Genomic DNA, 19,441 nt, shown 5'->3' on the forward strand with positions numbered 1-19,441 from the left:
TGTAATGGCGTGGATCAATTTCTGGAGTCTCTGTTCTGATCCATTGGTCTCTATGCCTGTTCTTGTGCCAGTGCGAGGCTGTTTTGGTTATAATGGCTTTGTAGTTTGATATCTGGTATTGCAATCCCATCTACATCTTTCTTCTTTCTCAAGATTACTACAGCTATTCAGTGTCTTTTATGGTTCCATATAAATTTTTGGAGTATGTGTTCTAGTTCTGTGAAGTGTGCCATTGGTATTTTAATAGAGATTGAGTTGAATTTATATATTGCTTAAATAGTATAGACATTTTAATTATGTTAATTCTTCCAACCTATGAACATGGTGTATGCTTCCATTTATTTGTATCTCCCTCTATTTCTTTTTTTATTGTTCTATCATTTTCCAAGTACAGGTCTTTTACCTCCTTGTTTAAGTTTATTCCTAAGTATGTTAATTTTTAGTTGTTGCAATGGTAAATGGGATTGCTTTTTTAGCTTCTTATTAATAAAAGAGAAATATGCAAATTGACCATACCTCTGTGATGCCTACCAGCCAGTTAGGGGTGAGTAAGCAAATTAACCCAACAAAGATGGTGTGTTAATTTGCATATGCAGGCATGGAGTGAAGACTGAAGACTGAAGAGGCTTGGCTTCTCCACTGTGGCCAGAGCAAAGGCCTGGGTCCCGGGCGCCAGAGGAAAACTGGTCCTGGCAGCCAGGGGAAGGAAGGCCTATTGCACAAATCTGTGAGCAACAGGCCTCTAGTTGGTATATAAAAATGCCATTGATTTTGTGTCTTGTTACCTTACTGAATTTATTTATTAAATCTAGTAGTTCAGGTTGAGTCTTTAGGATTTTCTATGTGCAATATCATGTCATCTGTGAACAATGACAGTTTTCCTTCCTCCTTTCCAATTTGGATGTCTTTATCTCTTCTTCTTGTCTAATTGCTGTGGCTAGGACTTCCAGAACTATGGTGAATAAAAGTGGTAAAAACAGGCATTCCTATCTTTTTCCTGTTCCATAGGGAAATGCTTTTAGTTTTTCCCTATTGAATATTATGTTGTCTGTAGGTTTGTCATATTTGGCCTTTATTACATTGAAGTCTGATCCCTCTATTCCATTTAATGAGACTTGTTATTAAAAAAAGGATGCTGGATTTTGTCAGATGCTTTTTCTACATCTATTGATATGATCATGTGGGGGGTTTTTCTTTCAATTTTTTATGTGCTGTATCACATTTACTGATTTGTAAATATTATACCAGCCTTGCATTCCTGGAATAAATCCCACTTGATCATGGTGTATAAGTTTTTTCATATATTGCTGGGTTTGATTTGCTAATATTTTGTTGAGGATTTTAGCATCTGTGTTCCTCAGGGATATTGGCCTGTGATTTTCTTTCTTTGTAGTGTCTTTGTCTGGCTTTGGTGTTAGGTGACATATTTCAAATACCTTTTGGAAGAAGGCCCCTCAGAGATTACAGTGATCTTGCTCTTTCTTCTTTCACTGGTTACAATGCCTCCACCAAATTTCCCAGCTCTGATTCTGTTTGCTACAGGGTGGGGCAGTCATTGGTGAACTGTGGAACCCACTTCTTTTTCTGCCCTTTCACCACCTGCTTCTTCATGGAAAGTCTTTTGCTGATCCATTAGCATCTCCTTCCCAGAGTGGTGGTGAGGCCTGGAGCCACTAGTCAACCTCACCTCCTTGTCTCCCCTCCTCCATCAAGTGTTCGTTTTTTCTTTTCTAGGTTGCTGAGGCCTGAGGAGAGTGACTACATCTGAAAGCCTGGAGCTCACCACTCAGAATCCTTCTGTGCCCAGGATTAAAGCAAACCTCCCTTTTGACCTGTCAGAGAGAAATCCATCTTCCTAGAACATGGCAGGTGACTATTAGCTATGGGAGAATTAAACTTTTCTAAATTAAAATTTTAATTAAAAGTTGAATATGTTGTCAGAAAAAATCTAAGTAACAGTGAAGTGTTTAAAACATGTTTTGTTTATAACGTGTATCACTACATGGAATTACTTTATTTTTTATTTTCTTACTTATTTTGTTTATTTATTTATTTTTAAAATATATTTTATTGATTTCTTTACAGAGAGGAAGGGAAAGAGATAGAGAGCTAGAAACATCGATGAGAGAGAAACATCGACTAGCTACCTCTTGCACACCCCTTACTGGGGATGTGCCCGCAACCAACGTACATGCCCCTGACCGGAATCGAACCTGGGACCTTTCAGTCCGCAGACCGATGCTCTACCACTGAGCCAAACCGTTTTCGGCTTATTTTGTTTATTTAAATCCTACCAAAATATAAATTCCTCCAAAGTAAAAGCCACGCTTATCCAATCTCTGGATTGATCTCAGGAAATAGTAGATGCTCAATAAATAGTTGTGTGAATGAGCCGCCTGGGGTACCATGGTTAAAAATTCAGCATGACTCCCCATCTTTACTTGTCTCCCTGCTCATGACCCCATTCTGCAATATCTTTTTTTCTCTCAATAATCTATATATATAAAAGGCTAAGTGTCCATCCAACCAGTAGCTATGACATGCACTGTCCACCAGGGGTCAGATGCTCAATGCAAGAGCTGACATGATGTGCACTGGCGATTTAAAAATAAACAGCACCACGGACCTGGTGCCAATAAACCAACATTTGGCTTCCCCCTAGTGGGACACAGGCCCTGCCACCATCCTGTAGTGACAGCCCACCAAATCACAGCCAACACTGCCAAGACTCCATGGCGCAAAATGCGGCCCACAGCCCAGCCCAGCCTGGAAATGGATGCTGTGGGCGCCAGGTCATGATGTCCCATAGCAACACCCAGCTTCCTTTCCCTAGCAACTAGCCTCTTTGGAGTTTCTTCAGCCTAGGAACACGGTTTGCTTTATAGACAGGTCCAAACATTTTACACTTTAACCAAATGTTTGTGAAGCATTTTCATGTGCCTCATCTCATTTGATCCTCACAGAAGTCCTAGAGTAGGTAGATAGGAGATTCAGTAGAATCCTATTTTCTTTTCATAGCCAGAAAATGGAGATTTAGAAAGCTAGAAACTTGACCTGACTGAAAAGAAGTAAGAAATGGTGGAACTTGAAAATGGCTTCAGGTTTTCTTACTGCACAGAATATAGTCAAACACTGCTACAGTTAAATATTTTACCCTTTGTTCTCCCTGCATGATCTAAAATAATAGTGTTTTGTGTTGATATTTACTGCTATGTTGCTGATAATTTTCTGAAAGAGAAGTTGGGGTGCTTTACTGGGATGGAAAAAGTTTAGCTAAATCAGAATGCAGTTCTAATTAAGCAAATTTATCCTATATAAAAGGCTAAGTTGACTTGTGCATGTGCAATACATATAAAGCTATCACTGGTGCCAATCGCACACGTGTGTTTTGATCTGTCATTGTCAATCATAAATTTGGTTGACACTTCTAATATAGAGAAAGGGAAAATAGCGATATTAAAATATTTCTTCTAATAAATTTCCTTTAAATGTGCATGAATTTGTGCATCGGTACACTAGTATAACATAAAAATCCTTGAATTTCAGAACATAAAGGTACACCTTACGCATGATGCTGTACATTAGGGTTTTCCACCTCGGCACTACTGACATTTTGAGCTAGAAAACCCTTTGTTTTGTGAAGCATCCTTGGGGCTTTGTCTATCAGATGCCAGAAGTTCTCCTGCATCCCTCCCCCACCCTCTTCCCCGCGCCCCCCCGCTCCCCTGGGGCACCCTCCTACACCCCCTGAACACTCCCAGCCATGAAAACTGAAAATGTCTCCAGTTATTGTGAATTATCTCCTGGGAGGCAACACTGTCCCTAGTTGAGAACCATTGGTATAAATATTTTATTTGTATCCATTTTTTTCTGTGAAGCCCCCAAGTAGAATCCATTCTTGACCAATGAGTCTGAGAAGTTAAAATTTTTTAAAAAGTAAATGATTAATTCATGGAATTTAACCTTTATACTCAGTGGAATTGCCCCAAAATCGTTTGCTTCAAACTAACCTTTGTATTTTCTCCTTAAGGACCTAAAGAAATTTTTAAATCAAAAGTTTAAATATTTGGCCTTAGGCTTTTCCTGGGAAATTTTAAGCAAATCACCAGAGCTGCCTCTTGGGAAAAAAAAAAAAAAATCAGAGCATAATTTCAAGTTATCTTTTAGCAAGAACAATACTCCTTCAGGAGCTATTGGTAATAGTGGCATAGCCAGGACCCGTAAGACCTGACTCTTAAACTTCTTGTCATCTCACCATTAACAGCTGGGTTCCTTATAGCCCCGTCTTCTGTGTAGTAGTACTAGGAGTCCAGTTTTTCATATCCTGTTTAAGTGTGACATTTTGATGGGTCCGGAGGAAAGAAAGCAAGACTGTGTGTCAGTAGCTAACACCTGCCCGCGTAGGGTTAGCACAAAACATGAGTCAGGGAACTTTTTATTCAGGGTTTGGGACAGGGTTCAACTTCTCTGAGGATAACCAAGCTAGTTTGGGCTTTCAACAAACTTGGTTGTGTGAGTTTTGACCAATCATAATTGGACCCATTATATATTTGCATATTAGTAAACACAAGTACCCAAGGGCTATGCTATAACTGTATTAAAACCTCACTCATTGAAAAGGTTGGTATTTCTTAGCTTCAATTGCTGTAATGCTCCGACATATGTCATTTACGTTTTAGTCTTTTTAAATTTTGACAAAGAAGAATTGCTCTTTAAGAAAAATAATTTCTTGCCGAAACCGGTTTGGCTCACTGGATAGAGCATAGGCCTGTGGACGGATAGGTCCCAGGTTGGATTCCAGTCAAAGGCATGTACCTTGATTGCAGGCACATCTCCAGTAGGGAGTGTGCAAGAGGCAGATGATAGATGATTCTCGCTCATGGATGTTTCTAAATCTCTCCCTCTCTCTTCCTCTCTATAAAAAATCAATAAAATGTATTTAAAAAAGAAAAGAAAAGAAAAATAATTTCTTCTCTGGACTTAGGTAAGAAAGTGCTCATTGTTTATGCGCACCAGGAGCCCCAGTCTTTCAATGGCAGTCTGAAGAAAGTGGCTGTGGAGATCTTGAGCAAGCAGGGCTGCACTGTCACCGTGTCTGACCTCTATGCCATGGGCTTTGAGCCGAGAGCCACAAGGAACGATATCACTGGTAAGTCATGGGACACAAGCTGTATCTTTTACAACTTCCTCCTTTGTGTGTGTGCATTTTTTTTTTTTTTATTGAGGCACAACTGATAGAACACTAGTTTCAGCTTTACAGTGTAATGATTCAATATTTGTATGTATTGCAAAATGGTGACCACAGTAAGTCCAGTTAACACTCATCACCTAACATAATTACAAATTCCTTTTCCTCATGATGAGCACTTTTAAGATCCACCATCCAGTTACTTTCCAATGAGCAATATAGGCTTATTTACTGTAGTCACCATGCTGTACAGAACATCTCCATTTGGCTGCCTGTTTCGGTTTGTGTCCATGTATTAGGTAGATCTGCTATGACTCCCAGTTTCTAGTGCAGGACAGTGTTAGACACAGAGACTTCCCCTGAGTACCCTCTTTGGAGCTATCAGCAATCCATATCTTGTGGCTCCCTCTGCTGGGGCTTTGTGCCTTTGGCCTCAGGCCCAAAATGAGATCAGGCAGAGACTGAAAGCCCTGCCTTTAGTTCAATTGACACTCAAGCTTTATTAGCCACAGGTTATCAACATCAGGGTAGTGATAGAGGCCTTCGAACAAGGTGGGCAACTGCCCTCCCCCAGGCAAAAACTGCCTGGATAGCAAAGATCTGCCAGAGAAAGATGTCCTCCACAGCGTGAGGTAAAGACTCAGTGAACGAAATCAGGGTGCCTGCCTTCTGAGCTCCAACCCCAGAGCACCCCAAATCTGGACTCTGCTCACACAGCTCCAGTCCACTCTGCCCTCCCTATGCCAAAGCCCAAGGTGAGTGGTTGCACAAAAATTTTTTTGTATTTGCCTTTTAAGAGGATGTCTGCATTTCTAGCTGCCTCTCCCGGGCCAACAGCAATCCTACTGCTATTAACAGCCAGATGTTCTGTGGGCACCTTTCTCAATTCTGGCTCTCTGTTCTGTGGAGCCCAGATTGGCATTTAGACTCCAGAGTTCTCATTGGGAACTCCCCAAAGCTGAGATATCCCTCCATACCTTCCACTGTTATCTGTGAGGGCTCAGCCAGCCTTTTCGCCACCACACACTTCCTACCAGTCTCTGTGCAGTCTCCACTTTCCGTCCTTGGTTATTAAGGTTCTCTCTGTCCTTGGGGACTCTAGGGTTGGAGCTCAGAGTCCTCAATTTCTGGGTGGTTTTTCTGTATTTTAGCAGTATTTTTACTTTGGTCCTGAGAGACTATCAGTGTAGCTTCTCCTTATTCTGCCACCATTTTAGAATCTTCTCTTTCCTTATAGATTTTAAAGAGCTCTTTATATATTATAAAATTAGCATTTGGTGTGGGATACGAATTGTAAATACATTTTCACCATTTCTTTTTTTTACTGTGCTTATGATATATCTTTTTTTTCCATGAAGAATTTTTATTTACTTTTAATTAGTTGATTTTTGATCAAAGGTCAGACTTTCTAAGATATGGATTTTGCATCATATATATAATCTCTAAGTTTATTTTTTTTTAAGTTTTATAGTTTCTTGTAGTATTTTTCAGATTCTACTTTTTAAAATTACAAACTGTATCCATTCAAAATTTATTTCAGTCTACTCAATTTCCTCCTCATTTATTGCATGACCTAGCTATTTGCCTGACTTAAAATGCCACCTTCATTGTGATCTAAATTTCCACTTATATTTCACTCTATTTTCAACATAACAAATATTCAAACCTTCAGAGAACAAAATTTTGTGAGTTTATTTGAGCCAAACTGACAACAATTGCTGGGAAGTAAAATCTCAATGAATTGGGAAAACAACAGTTTTACCACTTATTTTATGCATTAGTATCAAAGGGCAAGATGTAAAGGGTAACACGAAATCATTGGTGATGGATTAGAGAGGCGGGAGAAAACAATGCAGAGAAATCTCTAGGAGTGGATAAAAAGTAAAATGGATAGACAAAAACTTATTTTACATTCGTGGGTATGGGATAGTTAACAGTCAATAGTAAACATGATAACAACAACCATGAGAGAATTTGTGGTCTCTGCCCTGGTGCTGTGGTTGTGCCAGGAGGGGTCAGGAAAAAGGAAATTAACCTTGACATTCCAAAGGCATGTTATGGTAGATGCAAAAAGACACTAGGCTCAATTAAGGTCAAAATTGACCTTTGCCTTAGAAGATTCTAGCCTAGGACATGACCTGCTTTTAGTTAGAATGTTTTAATTTCAGACCATCCTATGTGGTTACTTTTGGTGTCTGAGTTTATGAGGCATGCTATGCAGGCCTTTGCTTAGCTTGTCTGGTTAAATATGTGGCCCCTTTTCATCCACACTACTTTATAGTTTCTCTTCATTTTCTGTCCATGACTTTATTTATTTTCTATCACAAAACTTTATTTATTTTGGCAAATTTAATATATGACAGAGTTAGGCCACCCTTGTTTCCCTTATTTTCTATTTTTACTTTACTTTTCTATTGAATCTTTTGAATTACATTTCTAGATTCAATAAGTAACCAGATGATATTAACTTTACAGATGAGCTCTAGCCTGTGTATGTCAGTTGATTGGAGCATCATCCTGTATGCCAGAAGAGGGAGGGTTTGATTCCTGGTCAGGACATATATACCCAGGTGTGTGTTCAATACCAAGTGGTGGTACGAGCAGGAGGCAACTGATCAATGTTTCACTCTCACATCATTGTTACTCTCTCTCTCTCTCTCTCTCTCTCTCTCTCTCTCTCTCTCTCTCTCTCTCTCTCTCTCTCTCTCCCGCTCCCTCTAAAAAAATAAATTAAATAAGTAAATAAATTTACAGGTGAACTTTTATGATGCCAATTCTTTCTATTCAAAAAAATTATATAGCTTTTCATTTGCTTATATCTTCTTTACAATCCTTCAGGTCTGTTAACAAGTTTTCTTTATAGAGATCTTGACTGATCCTTATGGACTGATTTTTGTTTCTCTGTGTAGAAAGGATTAATCTTGGTATATACCTCTGCATCCACGTGTGTGTGTGTGTGTGTGTGTGTGTGTGTGTGTGCGCGTGATGTATATAATTTGAAAATCTATAGACAAAGATATACATATAGCCATTGTTGCTTTATTCCCTTAGAGTACTCAGAAGCCTTTTTAAAAATTATGTAGCATTCCCTGGTAATGTTATCAGTGGGGCGCTCTCTGTTTCCTCTCCTGTTGCTGGTGGGAGTGGGATTCTCATGATGTCACGAGTAAAGCAGTTTTCTGAGATTCGAATGAGAGAATTAGTGATATTTATTTGCATGGAATTAAACACCTATGTTTCCATGGTCCCATCTCCATCCATCCCACTAAGGAAAAACTCCAGTCTTATCTTCAGTGGGGCTAGAATTAAAGCCATTGTTCAGAGTTTCCACACCATATTTGCAATCAAGCATCAGGCTAGCTTAGCCCTGTATCTGTGGGGTCCAGGCAACCATGAGCCATAAGCAGTGCATAGGGTATGGAGGGATCAGGGGCACATGCAAGTAAGCAGGAACAAAGCCAGAGGAACCAGAGAGAAAATTCCTTTGTTTCAGGATTATATATTCCCCAAATTTTCTAAGGCTTGCAGTGGCTCCACCCTTCTGGCCAATTATCTTTGTTCCCAGATTAGATTGACAGGCTAGTACTTTCCCTACATCACACCTACTCACTTGCATGCAACCCTTTCCCTTTTGTCCAGTGTCTTCCCACAAGGATCTGCAGGGAATGGGCCAGTGGTTCCCTGGGGAGTGTGAAATTGCAGCTTCCTGGTGAAGCAGCCCATACTTCACCCATAAGAAGGCCATGCTCATAATGTCTGGCCTTCCCTTTGCTCCTTTCCTATTACTAATAACTAGCTAGTGACAATGGTAACAGTATGTATTATAACTTACCCGTTCCTATGTTGATTTATATTTATGTTGCTTCCAACTTTTATTTCAAGCCATGTGTCAGTCTTTCTTTTATGACTCTGGATTTACTTCTTGCTTAGGAAGGTGTCTCCACACCCACACTAATAAAAATTATTGCTTTGATATTGTTGGGGAGGAAAAGTTTTACTTTCCCCTTCTAAGTGCTAGTTGATCTAATAATTAAATTGACATGAGACAGATTATCAGGAGAAAAACAAATTAAACTACTATTCTCCCCTTGTACATGGGAGAGACTCAGGAAAAGTGAGTACCTCTTCAAAACGGCAGAAGCCAAGCACCTTAAATACCATCTTTAGCTAAAGGCAAAAAATGACGATGGGGTGGGGAGAGGTTACCAGGAAAGGTTACAAGGCTAGGATTGTGCAGATTTAAGTTGAAACCTTCATTGATAACAGTTTCTAGAGATGTAGATGTCTTCCTCTTCCTGGTACAAAGAGGGATTTTCCCTTACAAACCTAAGTGCCCTAACACTGCCAAGGTAAGAATGTCCATCCTGTAGAAAATTTTACATGTTTATTTGAGCACAAACTGACAACATTGCCAGGAAGTGTTCTTAGATACTCCTGAGAATGACAGTTTTGCAATTTATTTTATGCGCTTGCAATTAAAGGGAGAATATAAGTGATGCCATTATAATAAACCCAGTTGTTAATAACTGGAATGGAGCAAAGGGGAGACCAAATATATAGGCATGCCCAGTAAAGTCTGGGTGACATAATTGGTCATTTGCCAAAGGAGGCGTGGCCACTGAAAGCAGGGAAAATTTTAAGGAACTTAAGCTCCTAATCAAGGGAATTCTCTCTCTTGCTCTCTTGCCTCTTGTGCTCAGGGATTCCAGGCTCTTGTGTTCCTGCTCTCTTGAATTCACCCACATGGCTCAGAGCCACGTGGACACCACACAATGAGCATGCAAAGAAGGCACTCAGTATGTGTTTTCTGAATGACAATGAAATGTAGGCAGATTAAAGGAGGTGGCAAAGAACACTGAGGTTTTTACTGAAGCTCTGTGGGTCCAGTTCTCCTCTTGGCTCTTCTCCAAATAATCTGGAGCTTGCTGGCTCATCTCCAGATCCCGAGTGTGCGGTGGTTCAAACCTGCACCTTCACCCTCCCACCTGTGCTGCCACGTAGGGCCCTGGGCATTGAACTAGTCTCTGGCTTCTCTTTAGTCTCAGCTTCCTCTTTGTTTTTTGTTTGTTTGTTTGTTTGTTTGTTTTTTTTAAATATATTTTATTGATTTTATACAGAGAGGAAGGAAGAGAGAGAGTTAGAAACATAGATGAGAGAGAGTCATCGATCAGCTGCCTCTTGCACACCCCCTACTGGGGATATGCCCGCAACCAAGGTACATGCCCTTGACCGGAATCGAACCCGGGACCCTTCAGTCCCCAAGCCGACGCTCTATCCATTGAGCCAAACCGGTCCCGGCTCAGCTTCCTCTTTGGTAGTTGGGATTTATACCCATCTCACCAGGTGTTGTGAAGTTGGAGAAGATGGAGTGTGTGGAGCACTGCCCCTGACAATGTAAAGGGTAACATGTGCTTAATACTGATGAATGCCTTCTGATGAGTCATTCTAGTTGACAGGAGCCCAACTAAAGTCAGGGATCAAGATATCTCATCTTTTATCTTAGTTGCTGTTGGGTACTACTTTAAGTTCTAGCCCTGAAAAACCTCCTCCCACCCATTGCTACCTTCTCTAGATCCAGAATTCCCCACCCCCAGGCTTGCTCTCATACCCCTGCTGCTATAGGAAGATTTTCTAAATCTAAATCACAGAACTTATTTTTTCTCTTCTTAAACCATATGGCTTCCCATGTGCAGGAAAAGCTTAAGCTTCTTGGGCAAATCTCACCAGTCCAGAAGCCCATCTGCAGACACATCACACACACCCCTACTGGCTTTCCACCGCAGCTCCTCAGATGTGCTGACCTGTTTGGTAGTCCAGTGCCTTGTGTCTTTTGTCCAGAACCGTGGTCTGCAAACTGTGGCTCACGAGCCACATGCGGCTCTTTGGCCCCTTGAGTGTGGCTCTTCCACAAAATACCAGGCGTGGGTGAGTCTATTTTGAAGAAGTGGCGTTAGAAGAAATTTAAGTTTAAAAAATGTGGCTCTCAAAAGAAATTTCTATCGTTGTACTGTTGAAATTTGGCTCTGTTGACTAATGAGTTTGCCCACCACTTGTCCAGAACATCCTTCCACTTCCTCCTAGTGTTCCAGGCTGCCTGGTGACTCCTGCTCCATCTTGAAAACCCAGTTCACAAAGCCCATTCCTACAGATATGTTTGCTAACCCACCCAAACAGAGCTGGTCACTGCCCCTGAGGGCCACCACTGTACTTCACACACACCCAGAGTTAGACCACATGCATCTTGACTGTGTGACGTGAGGCTGATCTGGGCTATAGCACTGGATTGAGCAAGCTGACCAATGATGTTTTGTATGTTAATCATTTGGTTAGTTATTTCACTGCTTTTCCTACTGGACTTTGAGTAATGGAAAGTAAGGACAGCAGCTTCCTTTCTTTTTGTTCCCTAGCCTGACTGACTACCTGGTTGGGTCTCAGTGACTATCTGGTGACTTGCTTTGGGGAGTCCAGGGGAAATGACACCAGTGAGATTGGCCTGGATGGCTGTGGACATTGCCCTGAGAGTGAGAACATTTGGCCTCTTCCTCTCCAGGTGCTCTCTCTCATCCTGAGGTCTTCAGTTATGGGGTGGAAGTATATGAAGCCTACAAGAAGCGGTCTCTTACCAGTGACATAGTCGATGAGCAGAAGAAGGTTCAGGAAGCTGATCTAGTGATATTTCAGGTTTGTTTTCTTCTAATTGCTATACTGAATTAGTTTCATTCTATGGATAAACGCTTTCCAAATATTGGATTTCATACTTCTAGAAGTGGTATTGATATTTTCAGCACATTTGCACTTATGTATGCCTAGATGGGTAAGAAGAGCCATATAGCCAATATTAATCATTCAAAATCCTGACCCCCAAGTAAATAGAGGTACTTTGCCTGTAGCCCATTGGTCCAAGAAATGTCTGATCAGGCACATAGTGTTGCTTTCATTTCCCTCTTTTCCCCACCCAGACAGGCAGGGGCTGGAGGAAAACCAGCCTTATCTACACCAGCAGGCCACCTGCAGCTCCTGTCTTACATATCCTGACCATTAAGAGGAAAATCTTTTTTTCCTGCCTCATCCTCCCACCATCCCTGTATTCATTCACAAATCCTTCCAGGGCCAGGATTCACTTCCTGAAGAACTGACCCACGAACTCAATAAGGCCACTCCCTGCCACAGCTAGGTTTGCAGTCAAGGATGTGACCCTAAGCTTGGTAGCAATATAAACATTTAGTCTTTGGGAGTCATTGGGGTAATGGAAATACAAGTCAAACTACAATAAAGGGGGCCCTGGTCACCTGAGTCTCCTGGAACCCAGGACAGAAGGTGGCAAGGGAAAGTGGAAACAGAGGCTCTTCTTTGTCTGAGTCTCATCTGCTCTCCGCCTGCTGGCTCTGTCCTCCCCTAGCTTCACACCAAGGATGGGAGTCTCTAGAGCCAGAATCTCTAAGATGGCACTGATTGGTCCAGATTGTTTGCTTCCCAACACTGGTGAAGGCAGGAAGTGGGAGAACAAGGCCACCCCTTTCTGGCAGAAGGATGATGGGGCTATAGCAACTCTGGCAACTCAGAACCACAAGCAGCTCTCTCGTTTTCCTTCCTGTCTCCCTCGGGTCAGCTGACAATTCATGGAACTGGGTAGCTAAAGCAAGCCAAGGCCTGTTCTTTTATAATGGTTGTTTTGTTTTATTTTGTTTTAACTTTATTTTTATTGTTGAGACTATTAAGTTGTTTTCCTACCCTACCCATGTCACCTCTCTTCTTCCAGCCTCCTTCTCACTTCCTTATACTTTACCAACAGGGTCTGAATTGTTGGTTTATTTGTTTCATTCAGCCCCACTCCTACTGTTACCATACACAAGTCACTCTTCAATGAGCAGTTGCTGTGTTCTGGAGCCTCCCTCACCACAATGCTGTGAGCTAGGGACTAGGAGTAGCCCTCTTTGTAAACTAGGAAAAGGAGGCACAGCGAGGTTAAGTACTTGCCAATATCACACAGAAGTAGGCTTTGAAGCTTGGATCAGTGCAAGTCCCGGGTTTGAGTGTGAGTTAGAGTGAAAACACATGAAACACAGGCCCCCTTTCACCTTTAGGAACTGATTCTCATCTGTGTCCATCTCTTGGCATTGGTGGCATTATTGGATATAGTGTCAGGGCTTCCATGAGAACACAAAAACTTTGGGGAGATCCCACTGGAGTGTGGGATCTGAGGGGAATGCTTTAGCTTGTGTCAAACCTGAAGGTTCTCAGAACCTAACTCAGTCTGATTTCCAGACGGCAGCAGCTTCCCCCAGGCACACAGAGGGCCAGAACTTATTTCCACACCCTTCCTCATGTCCCTTCCATTGTGTCGGCCACAAACTGCCTCCACAGATCCGAGTCTAGCAGAACTTTTGAGCTGTCTCCCCATCTGCTCAGGGTCCAATGTAAGGGGCTGTCAGTAGGGAACGCAGAGCCACCCATGACAGCAACCAGGACCATTGTCCACTCTGCCCCACCCCACTCCACCTTCTCAAACCCACACTGCATGCCTCACACTGAAAGGGAAGAAATGTCCTCATTGTGCTGCCCTGTGGGTTACACTCTCCTGCTCAGTCACCCTGCAAGAGGGCGGCGGGATTCCTTCTGAGTCACCAACAGGCTAAACCACGAAGCCTAAGACAACCACCATCCACAGCATTCGTTTGTCCTGCTATTTCCCCAGTTCCCACTGTACTGGTTCAGCGTGCCGGCCATCCTGAAGGGCTGGATGGACAGGGTGCTGTGCCAGGGGTTTGCCTTCGACCTCCCAGGATTCTATGATGCCGGGTTTCTCAAGGTATGTGCTGGGATAAGGATCACTATGGACTGAGGGAGGACAGAGTGCATCTCATCCAGTTATATTTCTAGTTTGCTTTTTTAAAAACCAATATTGATTGAGCACCAACTATGGGCAAAGAAAGCTCAGCGCTGCACGTGGGTGAATAAAAGCATTGTTTCTGAAGCCTTGGAGCTTTGTCTCTCTAGGGAGGGGCACAGACACAGCCACAGTGCACTCTGTGTATGGCTGTGAGGGCCTGAAGCTTTTGCTAGGAGGGTGGTGTGTTGCTAGAGAAATTAGTGGGCTGGGTGCACACGAGTGGGAGTAGGGATCTTGCTTACCGCTGAATGGGTGTGTTCAGAAGACCCCACAGGCGAATGAGATGTGGTAAAAATCTCTACTAGCATGGAGTTACATTCCTTGGGTTGTAAAGTCCGATGTCCCTTAACCCTGTCCTGGAAAGGGGGCGCTGATTTCCCAGCAGATCCAAAGGCAAAGCCAGTGTCCGCAGTTTCTGTCCATGTTGCAGCTGTGTCCGGTTCAGCATCAGTTAATTAGATTCCATTAGCTTATAGTTTGGGTTCCACATGGCCATGAGCCACGTGGGTGCAAGGGTGGTGTGTACCCCCTTCCTATAGCAAAAGCAGGAATTTTATGCCTATATCCCCTTCCAATAGCAAAAGCATACACTTAAATTGCACTTAGCAAAGAAAGGAAATAAACCAACTTGAATGAATTTGTTCTCAGAGAGTAAGGAAAGATAACTTTTTCACTGTGATATCACCAGAGTATTTACAGGAGAGCCTTAGACATAAGAGAAATGTTTGTTGATTGACTCCCCGCAACAGGAGGGCCAGGAGCCCAGTGCACCGAGCAGAGAAACGGGAGAGAGTGCACCTTTGTGCAAATGTTTAAATATTCAGGTTTCATGCCCTCACAGTGACCCCACTCATTCTGGCCAATCACCTCTTCCCAGGTGTGATTGACAGATAAGATCTTCTCCTGTCATCCAGACTTTACTGGGCATGCATCCTGTGTACAATCCCTTCCCCCATCAGTCAGCCGGGAACAGACGTGGATAATGTTAAGTTCGCAAAGCTGTATACATGGCATGCCTCTGTTCTCTAGTCTTCACTCCACTCCTTCCTGTTAAATAACAATCAGATTATAACAAGGGTCTCAAAGTGGCCACGTGGTGCGCAGCACTGACTTCCAGAGGGCTGGTGGCTCTGCTCCGCTCACAGTTGGTCTCTCAGAGCTTCCCGGGGAAGCTGGTACATACCCACCACGTGGCAGCTATGAATTTCTTACTAAAATACATGATGATTAAAATTCTAAAAGCTTCGGAAAATAGTGCATATAAGGAAAACACTAAATCACAAAGACCTGGCTTGGACCAGAGTGATGCTAACATTTGCTGAGTGGTGCCATGTGTGGGCATGGCCTGGCCTCCTTCAGCCCCCAACCTCCCAATCCCCAGGTCTGCACCTGCCTTGCACACTTCTCACCTGTAGCACTGAACCCCCCTTCTGCCAGGAGTGGGGAGACCAGACTGTTCCCCCTGATTGCTCCCTCCCTGCCTCCCATTGGGGACAGCTGTCCCTGTAGCTGGCCTTCCTGGAAGTGGGAGTGTTATGTTGTCCCTCCCCAGATGCCCCTCCTGGTCATTGTAGAGCTCTGTGCTGGAGTCACAGTGACATTTATTTGTCTCCCCCTCTGGGGTTCACATGACACATGTGCTTTCTCTTCCGCAGGGTAAGCTGGCCCTCCTTTCCCTAACCACGGGTGGCCCGGCGGAGATGTACACGAGGACTGGCGTCAGTGGAGATTTTAAATACTTCTTGTGGCCCCTCCAGGTAGCCATCGCACCGCACCCACCCCTCTCTCACAGCTTCCCAGGTGCAAAGTGAGATGGCACTGAAGCCTGAAACTCAGATCATTTTGACTCCATCTGAATACAGGAAATTAGGACATTTTACTCTTTTTAAATTTTGACTTAGCAGCATTGAAAAGATTGGCCAATAGGGCCAACACAAATTATAATGACAGGCTGCAATATTGCTTGGGTGGAAGCTAGCAGAAGCCTGGTTAGCCGGGGTCTGCTCTGCAGATAACAGGATTGCCCTGGCAGGGGGAGGTGGGAACCTGGGCAGGTACTGAGCCCACAGGCCTGGCTGCTTGCTTGAAGGCAGCGTCGCCCTCCAACCCTGGTGAGAGGTGTTGGGGCCTGGCATTCCCAACATCCTCAAGCACCCCACAGAGGAGGTTTTTGGAGCCCCTCACACAGGTCCCCAGGATTCAGGCCTACTGTGTGCGCACCCCTGTGCCAAGGGCCCCGGGAATGGTGGTCTGCAAAGGGGAAAGCAGTGGGCATGGCAGGTTGAGGGGAGGAGCACAGGACTGCCAAGAGACTCCGTAACTGAGATGGGAATGTTCTCCCACATTGTTATAAGGCATGGCTGTCCGGGGAGGGGTGAGCACATATTTAAAAGTTTGTGAGCTCACTTTTAAAATGTGACAGTGATGTGTGGGCCTCTTGCCTCTCACCAACCCTGGTAGGGTAGGCCCAGACAGGATGTGGGCTCTAAGGGAAGGAATGCAGAGGAAGGAAAGAATTATTTCCAGGGGAAACAAAGTTCTTTAAAAGGAGATGACACAGGGATTCTCAGAGTGATTCTCTGAGTGATGCTCTGAGAAGGACATGATAATTTATAAGCCTTAACATCTTTCTTCAAGGCCAACTGGTCTCCCACGTGCTATTGTCCACACTTAAATTCGTCTTTTCTTTTCTTTTTAATCTTTATATTTTTTCACTTGGCAAAAGTGCATAACAGAAAAAAAGTGAGACTATAAAATACAAAAACACAAAGTTAGTACACTTAATTTCACCTTAAAATTAATCATTTTTATAATCTATATTATTAGATTTATTATATATATTTTTCACATAAATGGTATTCTATAAGTGTTGCTTCAAACTTCTTATTGTTTTTATTTAATACATATCTTGAGAAACCTTCCAGGGTGGCATATTATAGCAAGAATAATCTCATTCTAGAATAATCTATCATATAAATGGATACTAATTTGCCTAGTCAATCAAAACCATAAAGTTCATGTCTGAGTCAGTAGCAAAGATCAATGATCAGAATAGAATTTGGAACTTCTTGTTGCCCAGAATTCTTCAACTCCCCGGTAACAGCATCCTAAGGTAATAGGGCACTTGGCTGTTTTCAGTTATCCAGGAGCATTCAAGGTTTTCAGTTGTGTTTTGGAAGTTTGATTTCATGCCTGGATGCTGTGTGAGGGTGTGGCTTCCAATCAATGTTTCCCGTTCTCTGTGGCTGCAGCACGGCACCCTGCACTTCTGTGGGTTTAAGGTGCTCGCCCCCCAGATCAGCTTTGCTCCGGAGACGGCGTCAGAAGATGAAAGAAAGAAGATGCTGGCATCCTGGACCCAGAGGCTGGAGAGCATCTGGAAGGAAGTCCCCATCCCCTGCACAGCCCCTTGGTACTTTGGGCAGTAACATCACGTGAGCAACACGCTAGGAGATGCAAGGGCCCAGGAAGAGAAGATGCTGCTGTAATAAAACTCAATTACAACAAGTTCCCTGGATCTATTTACTGAGGTGTGGGGATGAGTTTCTTCCCCACACCTCAGGTCTGGAATTTCTCTAATCAGAAGGTCCTATTGACTTCTAGTCTAATACCATTTTTCACCCAGGCTTACTTTCCTTTCTGATATCTGTCCCTCACCCTATAGTCATTCTTCACTGGTAATGTTTTCAGATATTCCTTTTCATATTAAGCTGTATTTGTTAATTTGTGTTTGTCTTATTTCATAACTTAAGTTTCTATTTTTCTCATAGGAAACTTTAATTTTTCCATAGCTAGTGTTTTAGTGCTGTTTGGACATTTCTTTCATCTTCTTTTAAAAGCTTGTATTATGACTATGAGTTTTACTTGAACAGCCATTTAAATTATATTTAAAATCACTGAGTGCTAATTACAATGAAAATTTCCAAGCAATAGTCTGGTGGCTTCTTATCATGATACATGTGTTCATGTAACACCACTAATAATCCACCCCTCCACTCCTCTCCCCACCCAGAGGAGGCAGGGGGAGATGGAGGTATCTCCACAAAAACAGGTTATAGAGATTCAGTCTCCTCCTCCTGCTTCTGATCTTCATCACCATCATCATCATCACCTCTGAGGAACAAGCCTCTGCTGTGGACAGGGCCCTTCCTTGTTGCCAACATGGGACTTGGCCCGCACTCCTCACTGGATCCTCCCCATCAAACACCACCTTGTTGGCATCCTCATCTTCCAACAACTGTTCACCTGCATTCACTTCCTCGGCATTTTCAGACCCTCTCCATCTGCATTTTCTCCCTACTCTTCTCCACTGATGCATCATCCAATATGTTTTCATATTCATGTTCTTCCTTTGCATCTGGATCTTCACACTCGGTGCTTTTCTCCTCATTCTCTCAGGCCCATTATCCTCAGACTCTATAATTTCAGGGTCATTTCTCCTAACTTTTCAACACCATTTTCTTCTAATTATTTTTGGAGCCATCTTTTCCAGAGCAGCCTTCAGATTCTCTTTCCAAGACATTTTCCTCAGACCTTTTTGAGGCCACCCTCCTGTTCAGTTTCTTTTTCTCCTTCAGACCTTTTGCAAAGCCTTTCTTGTCACCATTTTTTGTTTTTGTTTGTTTGTTTAATCCTCACCTGAGGATATGTCTTTTTAAATTGATTTTTTGGAGAGAGAAAGAGAGAGAGAAACATCAATGTGGAAGAGAATTTCGATTGTTTACCTTTCATATGTGCCCTGAGCCGGAACCAAACCTGTGACCAAGGTATGTGTCCAAATCCACAACCTGTTGATGCATGGGATAATGCTCCAACCAACTAAGGAGCCCAGCCAGGCTCCTCGTTATCTTTTTACATATAGTTTTATTTATTTCAGAGAGAAAAGAAGAGGAAGAGAGAGAGAAGCATCAATGATGAGAAAGAATCATTGATCGGCTGCCTCCTGCACACCTCCTACTGGAGATTGAGCGTACAACCCAGACATAAAACTCAAACATTAATTTTCATTATCAATAAAAAGTTTGAATTTTTAAAAAAGGATGCTAGTGTGGCCAGTGTGGCTCAGGGAAGTGCAGAAGGCAGCCAATCAATATTCTCTCTCATTGATGTTTCTATCTCTCCCTTTCCCTTTCAGAAATCAATAAAAATACATTAATTTAAAAAAGGATACTACATCAAGCTATTTTATAATTTAAGTATTTCTATTTATATAACTGCTTTGGAAGCTTAAGGCTTTAACCTAATCTATGGGCAAAGGACCTAAATAGACACTTTTCCAAAGTAGACATACAGATGGCCAAGAGACATGAAAAAATGTTCAAGGTCAGTAATCACCAAAGAGATGTAAACTAAAACTGCAATGA

At 42.7% G+C, this 19,441-nt stretch overlaps 1 protein-coding gene across 4 annotated transcripts; it reads left to right on the forward strand.

Annotated features, from left to right (window-relative positions):
* The first annotated feature begins 1,700 nt into the window (after positions 1 to 1,700).
* NQO2 (N-ribosyldihydronicotinamide:quinone reductase 2) lies at positions 1,701 to 17,585 on the forward strand. Of its 4 annotated transcripts, none has more exons than XM_045584207.1 (6): positions 1,702 to 1,869; positions 4,985 to 5,149; positions 11,739 to 11,869; positions 13,884 to 13,997; positions 15,734 to 15,835; positions 17,375 to 17,585. In XM_045584207.1, the coding sequence occupies exons 1-6, from the start codon at positions 1,863 to 1,865 to the stop codon at positions 17,504 to 17,506; spliced, it is 651 nt and encodes a 216-aa protein (XP_045440163.1). In that variant the 5' UTR covers positions 1,702 to 1,862; the 3' UTR covers positions 17,507 to 17,585. The 4 variants fall into 4 exon arrangements, with proteins under 4 accessions (XP_036303629.1, XP_036303630.1, XP_045440163.1 ...); XM_036447735.2 differs by having other exon boundaries at positions 1,703 to 1,869; positions 17,330 to 17,585; XM_036447736.2 differs by lacking the exon at positions 15,734 to 15,835 and having other exon boundaries at positions 1,701 to 1,869; positions 17,330 to 17,585.
* The last annotated feature ends 1,856 nt before the right edge of the window (positions 17,586 to 19,441 follow it).

This window comes from Pipistrellus kuhlii, unplaced genomic scaffold, assembly GCF_014108245.1.
Source record: "Pipistrellus kuhlii isolate mPipKuh1 unplaced genomic scaffold, mPipKuh1.p scaffold_m20_p_2, whole genome shotgun sequence".
NCBI lineage: Eukaryota > Metazoa > Chordata > Mammalia > Chiroptera > Vespertilionidae > Pipistrellus > Pipistrellus kuhlii.